The sequence below is a fragment of the Urocampus carinirostris genome, chromosome 19 (genome assembly GCF_059441175.1).
Source record: "Urocampus carinirostris isolate Australia breed hairy pipefish chromosome 19, RoL_Ucar_1.0, whole genome shotgun sequence".
Lineage (NCBI taxonomy): Eukaryota > Metazoa > Chordata > Actinopteri > Syngnathiformes > Syngnathidae > Urocampus > Urocampus carinirostris.
In genome coordinates this window covers 10,602,040-10,614,745 of record NC_142367.1, presented here as the reverse complement: position 1 = coordinate 10,614,745, position 12,706 = coordinate 10,602,040, and the positions used below count along the sequence as shown (strand labels likewise).

The 12,706-nt window shown below is 40.6% G+C and overlaps 1 protein-coding gene and 1 long non-coding RNA gene across 7 annotated transcripts in view; both read left to right on the top strand.

Annotated features, from left to right (window-relative positions):
• The window catches only part of LOC148347266 (uncharacterized), a 346,298-nt gene extending 343,707 nt beyond the window's left edge, over positions 1 to 2,591 (top strand). The window contains exon 5 of the long non-coding RNA XR_015847923.1: positions 2,457 to 2,591. This is a non-coding gene — a long non-coding RNA (uncharacterized LOC148347266). The remainder of the gene's footprint in view (positions 1 to 2,456) is intronic.
• Positions 2,592 to 3,173: 582 nt separating this feature from the next.
• The window catches only part of LOC148347264 (calcium/calmodulin-dependent protein kinase type II subunit gamma-like), a 54,076-nt gene continuing 44,543 nt past the window's right edge, over positions 3,174 to 12,706 (top strand). For 4 of the 6 annotated variants that reach the window (XM_088324032.1, XM_088324029.1, XM_088324030.1 and 1 more), the window contains exons 1-2: positions 3,175 to 3,446; positions 7,555 to 7,649. In XM_088324032.1, coding sequence (XP_088180158.1) covers positions 3,382 to 3,446; positions 7,555 to 7,649 — 160 coding nt within the window. In that variant the 5' untranslated portion in view covers positions 3,175 to 3,381. Of the gene's footprint in view, positions 3,447 to 7,554; positions 7,650 to 12,706 lie in introns of all 6 variants that reach the window. The other 2 variants (XM_088324031.1, XM_088324028.1) reach the window with 1 other exon arrangement.

Here is a 12,706-nt window from a genome sequence, read left to right as displayed (position 1 = left end):
TGACTTGACTTTAATCCCGAGCCACTTTAATTCGACCTGAAGTTTGTGTCTTGGGTGCATCGTGGATTTCTTTTTTCTATTGATAGGTTAACAATGGCGTACACGAGCAATACAATCACGCAAAAAAACGTCATTTGTTCATTTAATTTTTTACATGAAATAATATAAGTTCATTCATGTCACTCACAAATATCAATGATGTATATTTACACACACTTCAAAAGTGTGCTCAATCGCTTCGTCCTTTGTGTTTACAAGGTGTACTAAATACAGTATTTGGCTTGCCAGAAGACTTGCCCTATATATGGATGGATACAACTGTGGCTTTTGGATCGTGGGGCCAGAAAATAAATTAGAATAGAAATATCCCAGAGAAAACAGTCAATATGCATGAGACCGTTAAAGCATGTAAGCAGGAATTTGCATGTGTGTGATTTGTCTCTGTACCGATACTCTAAATTTCTAAACGAAAGAGTTTTTCCCCAGGGATTTAGGAGTTGATATCAGTATTGTCTCACACACACGCCGCTGCTTGTCAATGCCTCGATTAAGTTCATTTCGAAAGAGTGGCATGATTTTTACATTGGAAAACAACGGCGACCAGATGATGAAGATGCTGTATCTGAGACAGGAGGCTTCTCCTGCTACTGGTAACCATGGAAATCTGTCAGGACCAGAACAGTGGACCCAAATTCGAGCCGTTTCACACAACACTTTATTAAGGGATCGGGGGGATCATGGAGAGAGGAAAAAACAGCGATCTGGTGCTCGCTGGGTAGGTGGAACAGGAAGCCCTCGGGGCCAGTGACAGGTGGCGAGGCAGACACCCGGGGCCGGAGAGCAGAGCGTGATCTTGGATCGGAGCAAGTTGGGTAGCCGGGACAGGAGAACGAAGCATGGTCGTGGATCGGAACAAGTCGGGTAGCTGCGACAGTAGAACGAAGTGTGGTCTGGGATCGGAAGCAAGTTAGGGAACCGGAGGCGATTGGGAAAGCCAGGGGCAAAACAGTATTATTACATCTCTTTTTATATGATAGCAAGATATTATCTCAAATTTTATCCCATGTCATAACTATTCCACAAATTAACGACTTTTATTTGTTGCTTAATGAATCCGTAATGTATGACACTTTTGTTATTCTACTGACATTATAGAATATGAAGAATTTTATCAAAATATTTACAATTTCTGTGACAGTTTAAAAAATAGGGGTAGGGAAATAAAACTTATGCACATAGGCAAGATTAGGGAAAAGACTGCATATTCTCAGAGCAAGAGCAAGCAGGCTCAAGGACAGCTTCTTCCATCAGGCTGTCGTGACTCTGAACTCTCACCCTTCCCTGCCCACTTTCACCCCTCTGCCTTCTGCCAAATCAATACGAAACTGTTCTATTTAAATACTGACTATGATTTACACATTTATTTTAATCGATATCTAATGTACTTTTAAATGTATCTTTTTTTATCTTGCTGCTATCTGTTATTTCTATTATGCCTGATTTATTGCATGTTTGCTCGCGGGAAAGAGAATATTTCATTTGTACTCTATGTTGTGCATATAGCATATTTGACAATAAAGCTGAATCTATTTCCAGTTTCTTGTTTCTTTTTATCATCAAGTAACATTTGTGGTGTAAGTAAAGAAAATATAAAATAGAATCAAGTATCAGCATTAATAAGGCAAAAAATATATATAACCATACCTGTCAACCTGTACGTTTTTGCCGTACAAAGTACGTTTATTACGCATTTTAAGACCTGTACGACGTACAACAAAATCTGTATGGAAAAACGCAAATTTGTCAATAATGGGTACCATCCGGTATACACCGACTATCACGAAACAGCAAATCAATCAAGTCAAACGAGTTCGCCGCGGTAGCCTCTATCTCTGTATGGTGTTTTTTATTGCAAATGAAGCGAGCAGTTTGATGCTACTGTGCGCATGCGTATGCCGCCTGGGGATTTACCATCATGCATCATTCCGTGGTAGTTGTGTAGTGAAAGGAAGTCCGTCTCGTTTTAGAGAACCGGCTTTTTCGGCACAACTCATTATAGAAAAATGAAATGAAATGATCTGCATTTATATAGCGCTTTTTAAGTCAATGACTTCCCAAAGCGCTTTACAATGTGCTCCACATTTCCCAATAGCGGCCTTGCAGCCATGTGAGGCGCTAACCTGCTTATTGGGGGTATTAGGGGTTCAGTGTCTTACCCAAGGACACTTCGACATGTAACACGGACGAGCCGGGATTCGAACTGAGAGTTGGCTCTCAAACCGCTCACTTGCTTTGATGCATTATATTACAAAATATTATGTTGTATAAAGAAGTTAAGAAAAAAAAGGCAGGTTTGTGGTGATCCCTTTAATCAGTATATTATCAACAGTAATTTAATAATAATAATAATAATAATAATTTCCTTGTATTGTCATTCTGTGTAACAATGTACACAGAACGAAATGTCGATTGCATCTGACCCGATGCAGCCGCAGCCAAGAGAGGGCGCCGCCGACCACTTTTTAAGTCTTAGGAATGACTCGGCCGGGGCGCGAACCCGAACCTCCCAGTCTCAAAGCGGGCGCCTTACCATCTAGGCTACTGATGCAGACAATGAATTCATAATTTGAATAAGAAAAGGTATTATTCTACTTAACTATATTTGCATGTATTTTTTCCTTCTACAGTAAACGTCTAAGCTACCTAATTTTGAACTTTTTTTATAATAAACCTCATTCATTGTCCAGCAATTCAGGATCTCACAATAAAATGTTAATTAACTATATTTATAATATAACGAAACACATGTACAATATAACATATTAAACTAAATAAATGAACACGTTTGGAAAAAAAATATGGTGTAAGATTATTTTGTATTTTGTAAGGGAAAATACGACAGTTTGTAAGGGCATGGAGCCCTGGAGGTTGACAGGTATGCATGTTTGACAACAAAGCTGAATATATTTCCAGTTTCTTGTCCCTTTTTATTATCAAGTAAAATTTGTGGTGTAAGTAAAGTATAAAAGAGAATCACCTATCAGCATTAATAAGGCAAAAAAAAGACATAACGCCTGATTTTCATCTACGTCGCGCTCACTTCGAAAAGTATCGCGAGATCTTCCCCGCCCGCTCGTCCAGCACGCGCCACCCGCGTCACACTCTTCCTCTCCCTCTGTAGCTCCTCCCCCCTCCTCGTGCGCGCGCTCTCTCGCTGGCTGGGCACTGTTCTTCAGACTTGTCCGCCTGTCACTCGGCTCTTGTCGGCTAGGCTACTACGCACCTCTCGCTTCGGAAAAAAAGCCCGGAGAATCTACCTGCCAGCCAGCCAGCCGCCGCCTTCGCACACCCCTCCCCTTCCCCCGAGGCCCGGCACCGACCATGGCGACCACCGCGACGTCCACCCGCTTCACTGACGAGTACCAGCTGTACGAGGAGCTCGGGAAGTAAGCGGCACGCACACGTACACGCGCACACGCGAGCGCCCGTGTTTGTCTTCCAGGACCCCCTTTCCCCTCTTTACCTCCTAACCCCCCTCCCACGGTGAAAAACCTCGCTTCACTATATCCGGCGAGCAAGCTAACCTTTTCGGGCTAGCTAAAAAAAAATCCCCCCTCCCCTTACTTTTTACTACTGTGGTGGAGGTTTGTAACCACCATTTTGTGCCCCCCCCTTTTAGCCGCTGACATGACGCCCCCCTCCCCACTCTACGCACGGTTTCTTTTTTGACAGCTCTGCGTTTCTCTTATTTTTTGCGCCCCCACCCCTTTTGCCCCTAAAGAGCAGCTGCAGATGATTTCCCCCCTCCCATGTTGAGTAACATTTCATAGGAAGTGGGTTGGGTTTTTTCATTATTTTTTTCTTATTAAGATTTCTTCCGTCCCACCCTTGTTGCGGTCCGTGAACGCCCCGCAACGGCTCTCTGGTTCTCTCTCTCCATCTCTCTCGCTCTCATTTAATTGGAGCGATTAATCGCAAGTCAAGAATCGGTGACGTGCACTTTCTCCATATTTTGATGACGACATCACAACTGCCGCTGTTTCATCATCATTGGCCCCCCCACCTCCCCCAAAAGGCCACATCATCCATGCTTTTTAAGATGACAAAATATAACTTACATATTCCATTCCTTTTTGCATTTTTTGTTCCTTTTTTTAAATTCCTAATGCATCTCCTCAGCCACATTCACCCGTCACCTCTGCAGCTAAATAATTGAAAGGGAGAGAAGTGGTGGCAGCGGGCGCACTCATGACTTGACAGGTCGCCAGTGCCAGTGGCTCCCCCTTGCGAAAACGATGGCGCAGAATGGGAGCTTTGGATCCCTGGTTGTATCTAGAACAGGGGTGTCAAACGGGCAGCCCGCGGGCCAGAGATTGAATCCTGCCCGTGAGACAACACTGAGGGAAGCACAAGAGAAAAATGAGCTGCAGGTTGAAATATGTCCATTTGATGTTGCCAGAGACAGGTGCCTCTCACAAATGCTGCACTTGTATTTCTTTCTTTCTCTCTCTCTGTCTTTCTCTCTGTCTGTCTGTCTGTCTGACTCTGTCCCTCTCTGTTTTTGTCTTTGTCTCTCTGTCTTTGTCTTTTTACCTTATTTTGCTCTCTTCCTTTTTTCCTTTTCTCTATTTTTTTCTTTTTTTCTCTCTTTGTCCCCTTCTCCTTTTCTCTCCTCTCTTTCTCTCTTTCTATTTTATCTTTGGATTTCTTTTTCTCTCTTTCACCCTCTCACTATTTCTCTTTTTATCTCTTTTGTTTCTCGCATTCTCTCTCTCGCGCTCTTCTCTCTCTCTCTCTCTGTCTCTGTCTCTGTCTCTCACCCTTTCTCTTTTTTTGTCCCACCCTCTTTTATTTGTCTCCCTCTCTTTCTCTTATTTCTTTTCCTTTTTCTCTAATCTACTGGTCCGGCCCCGAGAGAATGTTTGTTCTATCGTGTGGCCCACGAGTTAAAATGAGTTTGACACCACTGATCTAGAGCATTGGCCTCTCAAATTAACTTACCTGGGGACTGGGCAGGTGAAAGTAGCCTGCATTGAGTTTTGGTTGCCAGTATTAAATTATCATTACAACCATTGAATTTAAATGTGTATATTAACATTGACTCTCTCTACATCTCTCTCTGTCTCTCTGCATCTCTCTGTCCTGCTCTCTCTGTCTATCTCTCTGCCACCCTCCGTCTTTGTATCTGTCTCTCTTTCACTATCTCTACATCTATCGATGTCTGTTGCTCCGTCTCCCTCCCCACCTCTCTTTCCTTGCTCTATCACCCACTCACTCTTTTTCGCTGTCCATCTCTCTTTTACCGTTACTACATATCTCTGTCTTTCTCAATCTCTATCTCTTCCTTTTTGTCTAACTCTTTCTCCCTCTCTATAGATGTCTTTCTCTTTTGCTATCTCTGTCTCTTGCTATCGTTATGTCTTTTTATCTCTCCATCTCTCCGTCCATCTTTTTTTAAATTATAATTTTATATATTTTTGTTGCTGTCTTGCTCTTTTTTCTCTTTCTCTCCCCTTTCTTATTCCTGTCTTCATCTCTTCCCCTCTGCTTCTCTTACTCTCGTTCTCTTTAACTTTCTCTCTCACCAACCACTCTTCCTCACCCTCCCTCTCTCTGTCCCGCCCAATCTCATGCTTTCAACAGGAGCAGCCAGCCAAGTACCCCAAACCTTCAAGTCCCGCGTTTTAAAACACTGCTGACTAAATTCTTGTTTTGCGAAATAATATAACTTTTTTTTTTTTTAATCCAACTGCACGCACTGTAAATGTAGCTTCATTTTCCTGTGAATAAATCTCAATATACACTGTAGAGCCCTGCCTATCTAATTAGCACAGAGGTAGCATCCATGTCAAACGTGTGTGCTAACATAACACTTTCATATGAAGGTGGGGGCCTTAAACTACCATTGTTTCGGAGCATTGCTCTAAAATCAAGCTCGGCATGTTTTCGGCCAACATGATTTCATCTGCAGTGTCGTGGTTGCGTGTCTTCAGAAGATTAATCTGAAGCGCCGAGCTGCCATGACCTGAGAGGATATCAGGCCGTGTTTTTACAGAGACGTTGGGTTCACCCTGGCATAATAAAATCCTGACAGCAGGTCAATGAAAACCCTTGAGGTTCCTCCATTAGTGCAATCCCGAAGGGTCTCCCCGTGACCCTGATAATTTTCCGAAGAACTAAATTTGGTCTTCTTTCCAAAGGTTCTTGTTTGTGGGTGGTGTCTTTTCATGTTGCTCCTGGAACTTGAATGTAGCCCAGATAGTTAATGAAAGAATGTCTTTATTGTCATTACACAAAAGTACAAGGGCTTCTCCTTTCAGTGCAAGAAGCGATGTAGAGAGCGTCCAGCTAGCTGCATGCTAGCATTGGGGCTCCTCGGATTGAGCCAGTTCTCTATGATGATTAAAATACAAGTCACAAATGTAGTGGTTTTACCAGAAGTCCTAGTTCCCAGTCATTTTCAACCTTTTTTGAGCCAAGGCAATTTCTGTCTTTGAAAAATTCCACTGGACACCACCAGTTGGTGCCGTTGCATCTTCTGGTAAAAGTAAATCCAAATGAAAGGTAGCTTCGCAAGACCGCACAGGCACACAAATTGGATAATTTCCCACGGCACTGTACAACAATTGATTTCAGTGGTAGAAAAACACTTATCTATTAAATTGATGGACACAAAGACATCTCTAAAAATTCCTTTTAGCTAGCAGAAGGTCTTCATAGCACTAGCATGTCATTGCAGTGCAGTCGGGTGATTGGTTTACAGACTCCTCAAAAGTCTTACTTGTCCAACTTTTACCCCCTTCGGGAAATTCTACATTAATTTTGCTCTCGTTCTTCATAATACTTTGTACTTTTACTCAGTAGAACAATTGTGTAGTCTGGCCCAAAAGTCTCAATGTATCCCAATCACACTCCTTTTATTTCTAGCACCGTCTTCCTCTAGACCTAGTTTTGGTTTGGTCCCCCATGTTTCCAGTCCAGTGGTCACCAACCTTTTTGAAGCTGAGCGTAAACTTTTTGTGTCACTGACTAGTGTGAAGGGATACCAGTTAGATATTCATTTAACAAAAGCTATGCTATCAATATGTTATTAATCTATTATAACCAGGTTGTATTTATTAGAAGTAGGGTTAAAATAGGCTAAGTCAATCACTAGCACATCTGCCTTTTATGTCGGCACCAAGTGATTTATTAATGTAAATTATAGGATCATTTTAAAAATACTTTGGAAAGACGGGTATTTGAATTTGATGATTTCAAATGCCAATTAGAATCACATTTCCTAGAAAATCACAATGACCCATCACTGATGAGCTTTTGAGAACCAGCGTTTCGGCTACTTGGCTGTTCTTTGGGGGCTATCTGGTGCTCGTGGGCACACATTGGTGACCTCTGCTCTAGATCTTGGTTAAACCTTGGTCATGTTGAGCTACTGCTTTAGTGGTCAAGCTAATGAAGCTAGCTTGGAACGTGGAACTACATTTCCAAAAGCGCTTGAAATGATTTTTAATAATTCCTTTTATCCAATAAAATCTCATGTTGTCATCCTCATAGGGGAGCTTTTTCGGTGGTGCGCCGGTGTGTCAAGAAGTCTTCGGGGCAGGAATACGCTGCCAAAATAATCAACACCAAGAAGTTGTCTGCAAGAGGTATGCCAACACGTAAATGCAAACACTCTAGATGAAATAGAAGTTCAAACACTTAACAGTCCTAAAATGTTTCATACCAAAGTAAGTCTGAATATCTGGAAAAGACTGCTCTTGTAAAATGAGAGCAATTGCCTAAGAGGATACATTTTAATATTTAACAGATTGAGTACTGCATCCCATGTATCGGGAGATATAGTTATCGTTTTTGAGCGATAAACATTACATGAGTCGGCTTGCTGAAATTTCATGGTCCCTGGAGTTGGATCGTCTTGCGAAAAATTTCCAGAGCGCTGCATTTTTGTTTTGTTTTGATTGTGAAAAAAATTGGATGGGCACTCTTAAATGTTTAGTTAAGATTATGTTATCCTATTCTTTGTAGATTGCCCCAACTGTCAATACAAAAAGATGAGAGCTCAGTTCAAAATACAGTGAACCATTATTTACAGCGGGGTTATGTTCCAAAAAGAAAGTAGAACCCATTTTTTAAATTACCTTCAAATTATTCCTTTGTTAGATATTTTTCGTAAGTAAGGCGCACCAGATTATAAGACACATTAAATTAAAACTACTGTAGGCGGGAGATTTGCATAAGAAAATAAAACTTGGTTTCACAAGAATTTAGTTGTAACAATGCATTTCCTATTTTATTTCCTGTATAAAAGGTTCACCGGATTATAAAGTGCACATTGAAATTTCTGCAAATAACAAACACCTTCAGCAATCCCAAGCATTTGCTTAACAAATAAAAGTGCTGTACATGTAAACATGTATTTTTTTTGTTTATTATCAATAACTACTTTCCTAGGCAGTGTTTCTCAAGTTGTGGGTTGCGGGCCCCTATTCAGTGGGTCGCAGGCGTTTGCCTTGGCAAAATAAATTCTATTGAAGAAAAAAAAAATGGAGTGCCAATTACACTCCTTAACAGTAGGTTTCCATAATTCCCTCCTCGATCTCTACCTGTTCAGTCAATCGGCTCGTTTGAGAAGGACCACATCTCATTTTATTGTGATTTTTAAAAAATGTATTAATAATAATGAGCCAAAATAAATTTTGTGATAATAGGAAAACCATAGCAAGAAAGATCTTGTCAAAGAAGGAAAGTATTGCAAGAAACAAAAATAGTGTATGACTCGGCTGTTAAAGCGCTGCCGCAAGGTAAAGTAAATGGTTTATAATTAAAGTATTTTGAGCTTTTTACCAGTATATTTATTAACCACATAAATACATTATATAGATGTCTCTGTATACACGCTAGTGTTTTGACAATAGTATGTAGCTATTTTAAAGCAGCTTTAAGGGTTTGATGGTTTGTGGTGTAGGCTTATATGCGAGTATATGCATATCATTATGTTGTTCTGGTTTTGCTGGTCATTTTGTTGTTTAGAAAAAAATAATAATATACTATCTCTGCTTTAAACTTGTATCCTTTTATTTGATAAATCGGAGAAGTTGATTTTTTTTTTTTCTTGGTTTGGGTCTCAGGTCAGACATGTGATCAAGTCAGACCAGTTAAGAACTACTGCTCTAAAGGAGTGTTTAGCCAATTAGAATGCAGAACACAATGCATGATAAAAATCCATGAAAGTTGAACCGCCATATAGCAAGGGATGACTGTGAATACCGTTAAAAGTTCGTACAGGTGTACTTAATAAAGTAGCTGGTGAGTGTTGCTCTCTTTGTATGGTCACTGAGGTTTTATTTAGACAATATCTGTATTAATCATGAGTCCTATAACGATCTTGACTTCATTACAGTGTCACCTCGTTTTACATCTTAAGAATGTTTCTGTATCCGAAGTTCGCGTCCAACTGAAATCTTCTTTGTCATACGATCAGTTTTCCATTATCCAAATTTGGTGACACCACCACTAAAGTTTTGTGCTGGTACACACCAACAGCATCCTTTGTGGTGTATCAGCTAGGCGAGACCCTGGCAACCCCGCTGCATTAAATTGCCAAATGGTTTAGTCAGTTGAGCTACCAAGGCTCAGATATTTTATTTTTTTTTTGCCATTGCGCATTATGTTTCCAGCCATGATTCCTGTGAAAAGTGGAAAGACAAAGAGCCAAGGCTCTACTTGCAATCAAAAAGAAGCAAAGTATAAAAGTGGGATAGCAATAAATAAAGAGATGGAAAGTTTCTTATCATTTGGATACGAGAAAAAGAACTTGCTGGGGACACAATCACGTAATCGACTACGAAATTAAGGAAGCTTTTGCCTCGTACAGGTGTACTTAATAAAGTAGCTGGTGAGTGTTGCTCTCTTTGTATGGTCACTGAGGTTTTATTTAGACAATATCTGTATTAATGGGAAAAACTGTTGGCTTTTATCACAAAAAGATAAAGACAAAAGCAGACAGTCAATGTAGATGTTCAATGAAAACTGTCTGAAACATTTCAAATCCATACTGAGATCTGGAAAGTAACAACTATAACTGGATCTCTATTTTATGCGTCCAGCGACTGAGCTAGTACAGTGAGAGGAAAAGTCTGCTAAGACATTGAACAAACTTTTTACGTTTTATCATTTTCATTCGTTTTTGATGTTTTTTTTGTCTTTTTAACTCTTCTTGGCTAATAAAGCCTAAAACATATGTTGGCCTAGAGAGAGATGGGCGCCCCCAGGCTGTACTTGCCAAAGACACACCACAGGAAAATGGTGCCCTTACGACACTAGTGGTTAAGGGATCAAAACAAACAGTAAAGTGGGATCATTTTTGTGCATTTTTTAGCCTTATTTCTTATTTTTTTATACTATGTAGTATTTTTATGAAAATGGACTGAACTTTAGTGTACCTACATGGAAGTTGCAGTTGATTTAATGGGGGTTTGGTTGCATTTGACAACCTTGGAACAGATTAATCTTATTTCAATTAATTTTAATGGGAAAACGTGTTTCAATTTACAACAGTTTCTTTGTACAACGCCACTGCTGGAACCAATTCATTTCGTAAGTAGAGATACCACTGAATTTAGAAAAATATTCTGACAGCTATATTAACTGGCGTGTCTCCGGACATTCTCCAATCGATTCAAATTTCAGTAAAGGAGCAGTTTTGAGGGGGACTCAACAGCTGAAATCAAAAAACCGCAGCGTTGGCGGCAGGGGAGGGGGGCAGGATGTGAATCAATGTAATTGTTGCCGTGGCGTCTCGGCGTAGCACTGCAGCTCTCGGGTCTGAATTTTATATGCCGCCGCATCGCCGCGCAGCTCCACGCCCACGTGCGCACTCGCACTTGCACACCCGCCCGCCGTTGCCATGTTGTAAGAGTGACGCCGACTTCTGCGGAACCTCCCCCGTCTTCACAAAACCTAATTGCCCCCTCTACCAACCAATTAGGGCGTCACACTAGCATTATTGCACATCAGTACGTCTCGTTTTGTTCTCGTCAAGTCCGTCTTTGACCCGTCCTCCTTGTGGTCTCTCTTGTCTTGCTGTCAAAAAGGGGGGGGGGAATTGAGGCTAATCCACTTATGCTAAATGTATTTTGTCAAGCACTAAGATCCAACAGATTCCTTAGGCGCCTCCCCCCGTTTGCCCTGCTGTCGTGTGACAACATTTCCGTACATAGGTGAAGGAATGCTAATTTAGCATGTATCTGCGAGCGTGTGACGCAAAAGTTAGCTTACCTTGGCCCGCATCTGGTGGCAACCATCTTGAAACCAGTTATTGATTATTAAATGAATGTGCAACAATTTGGGGATTAGAATGCTTCTAAAACCTCAGACGTCAACTTCTTGTCAGTAAACTGTGGTAAAAGAAAATTTAGATGGAATCATTTTTAGTTTATTTGTTCTATTGAATAATCTACAAATTTCATGTAATATTTTGTTTTAATATGGCCTTAGAACAGTGGTTGTCATGTCAAGTAATGTTTATTTTTGTAGCCCTTACTCATAAGATGTCTCAAAGGGCTGTACAGACTACCATTACACAGTCCCCTGATTTAAAACCTACATGAAGGCAAGGAAAAACTCAAACCTCATCTTGAGGAAAATGAAGAGACCTTTAGAAGGGGCCGCACATGAGCTAATCCCCCTTCCAGGATGACCAGGCTGCAATGGATGTTGCAAAGGCATAAACACACAATACACAGACATCATCAACATAAAATCTAGGTAATAACAGAATGTCCGGTTGATAGCTTCCTGTTCCAAAATTTTGACTGATGCGGCAGGTTCTACATGACTGCATAAATCGGGACCAGGTGCCTGTACGATGGTTCAAAATGCATGCACCTTGCAACAACCAGGCTCAAGAAGACAAGAGTATGAAGTCAACATAATTTATAAGCTATGGAATATAAGTGTTTTTTAAGTCTAGAATTAAACACTTAATTGTTTTGGCTGAACTCTTTCCCATAATGGCCCATTACAACGTTGTACAGTGTGGCACTGTCAGTAAAAATAGTGGAATGATGAGATACAATGTAAAGCCTTTTTATTAGTCATCCACAATCCCAACAACCTAGTGGTCAGGATTTGGCACTTACCGTGTTCCATTACGGTTGCACTCAATGCTGAGGAAATGAGGTCAGTGATATTCGTCAACTGATCAGTCATTGTTCAATTACGATGATGTAATATTGTAAAACCTTGGTGTAACCAGCACCCAAACTTTGAGTTATGGGTGGGCGAAAAAAGCATGTACAAACCACACGTTCTAAGAAAAAATAAGGCTAATAGTTTTTCTTTCTGTACGGGCTGGCACCAAACGATACACGGCCCAGTATTTGTCCGCAGCCCAGTGTTTGACAACCACTGCATTAGGATATAAATTTACCCCTGTACAATAATCCAATTATCTGAATTTTCTCTTGAAAATATATTTGCCCATTGAAATAAGGGAATTTCTATTATTTTTCATAAACCCAGAAAACTAAGGAAAAGTTTACTATAAAATTGTACATTTTTAAAAAATGGAACATTTTCTTTCTGGTAGGCAAATGAAGAATTTTCAAACTACATAGGGTAACTCAATCTGCATTTGCACTCGTGTTTTTGCAGAGGATGAAGAATATACTCTTTTGAGTGTTGTCACATTTCGTCTTCCTGT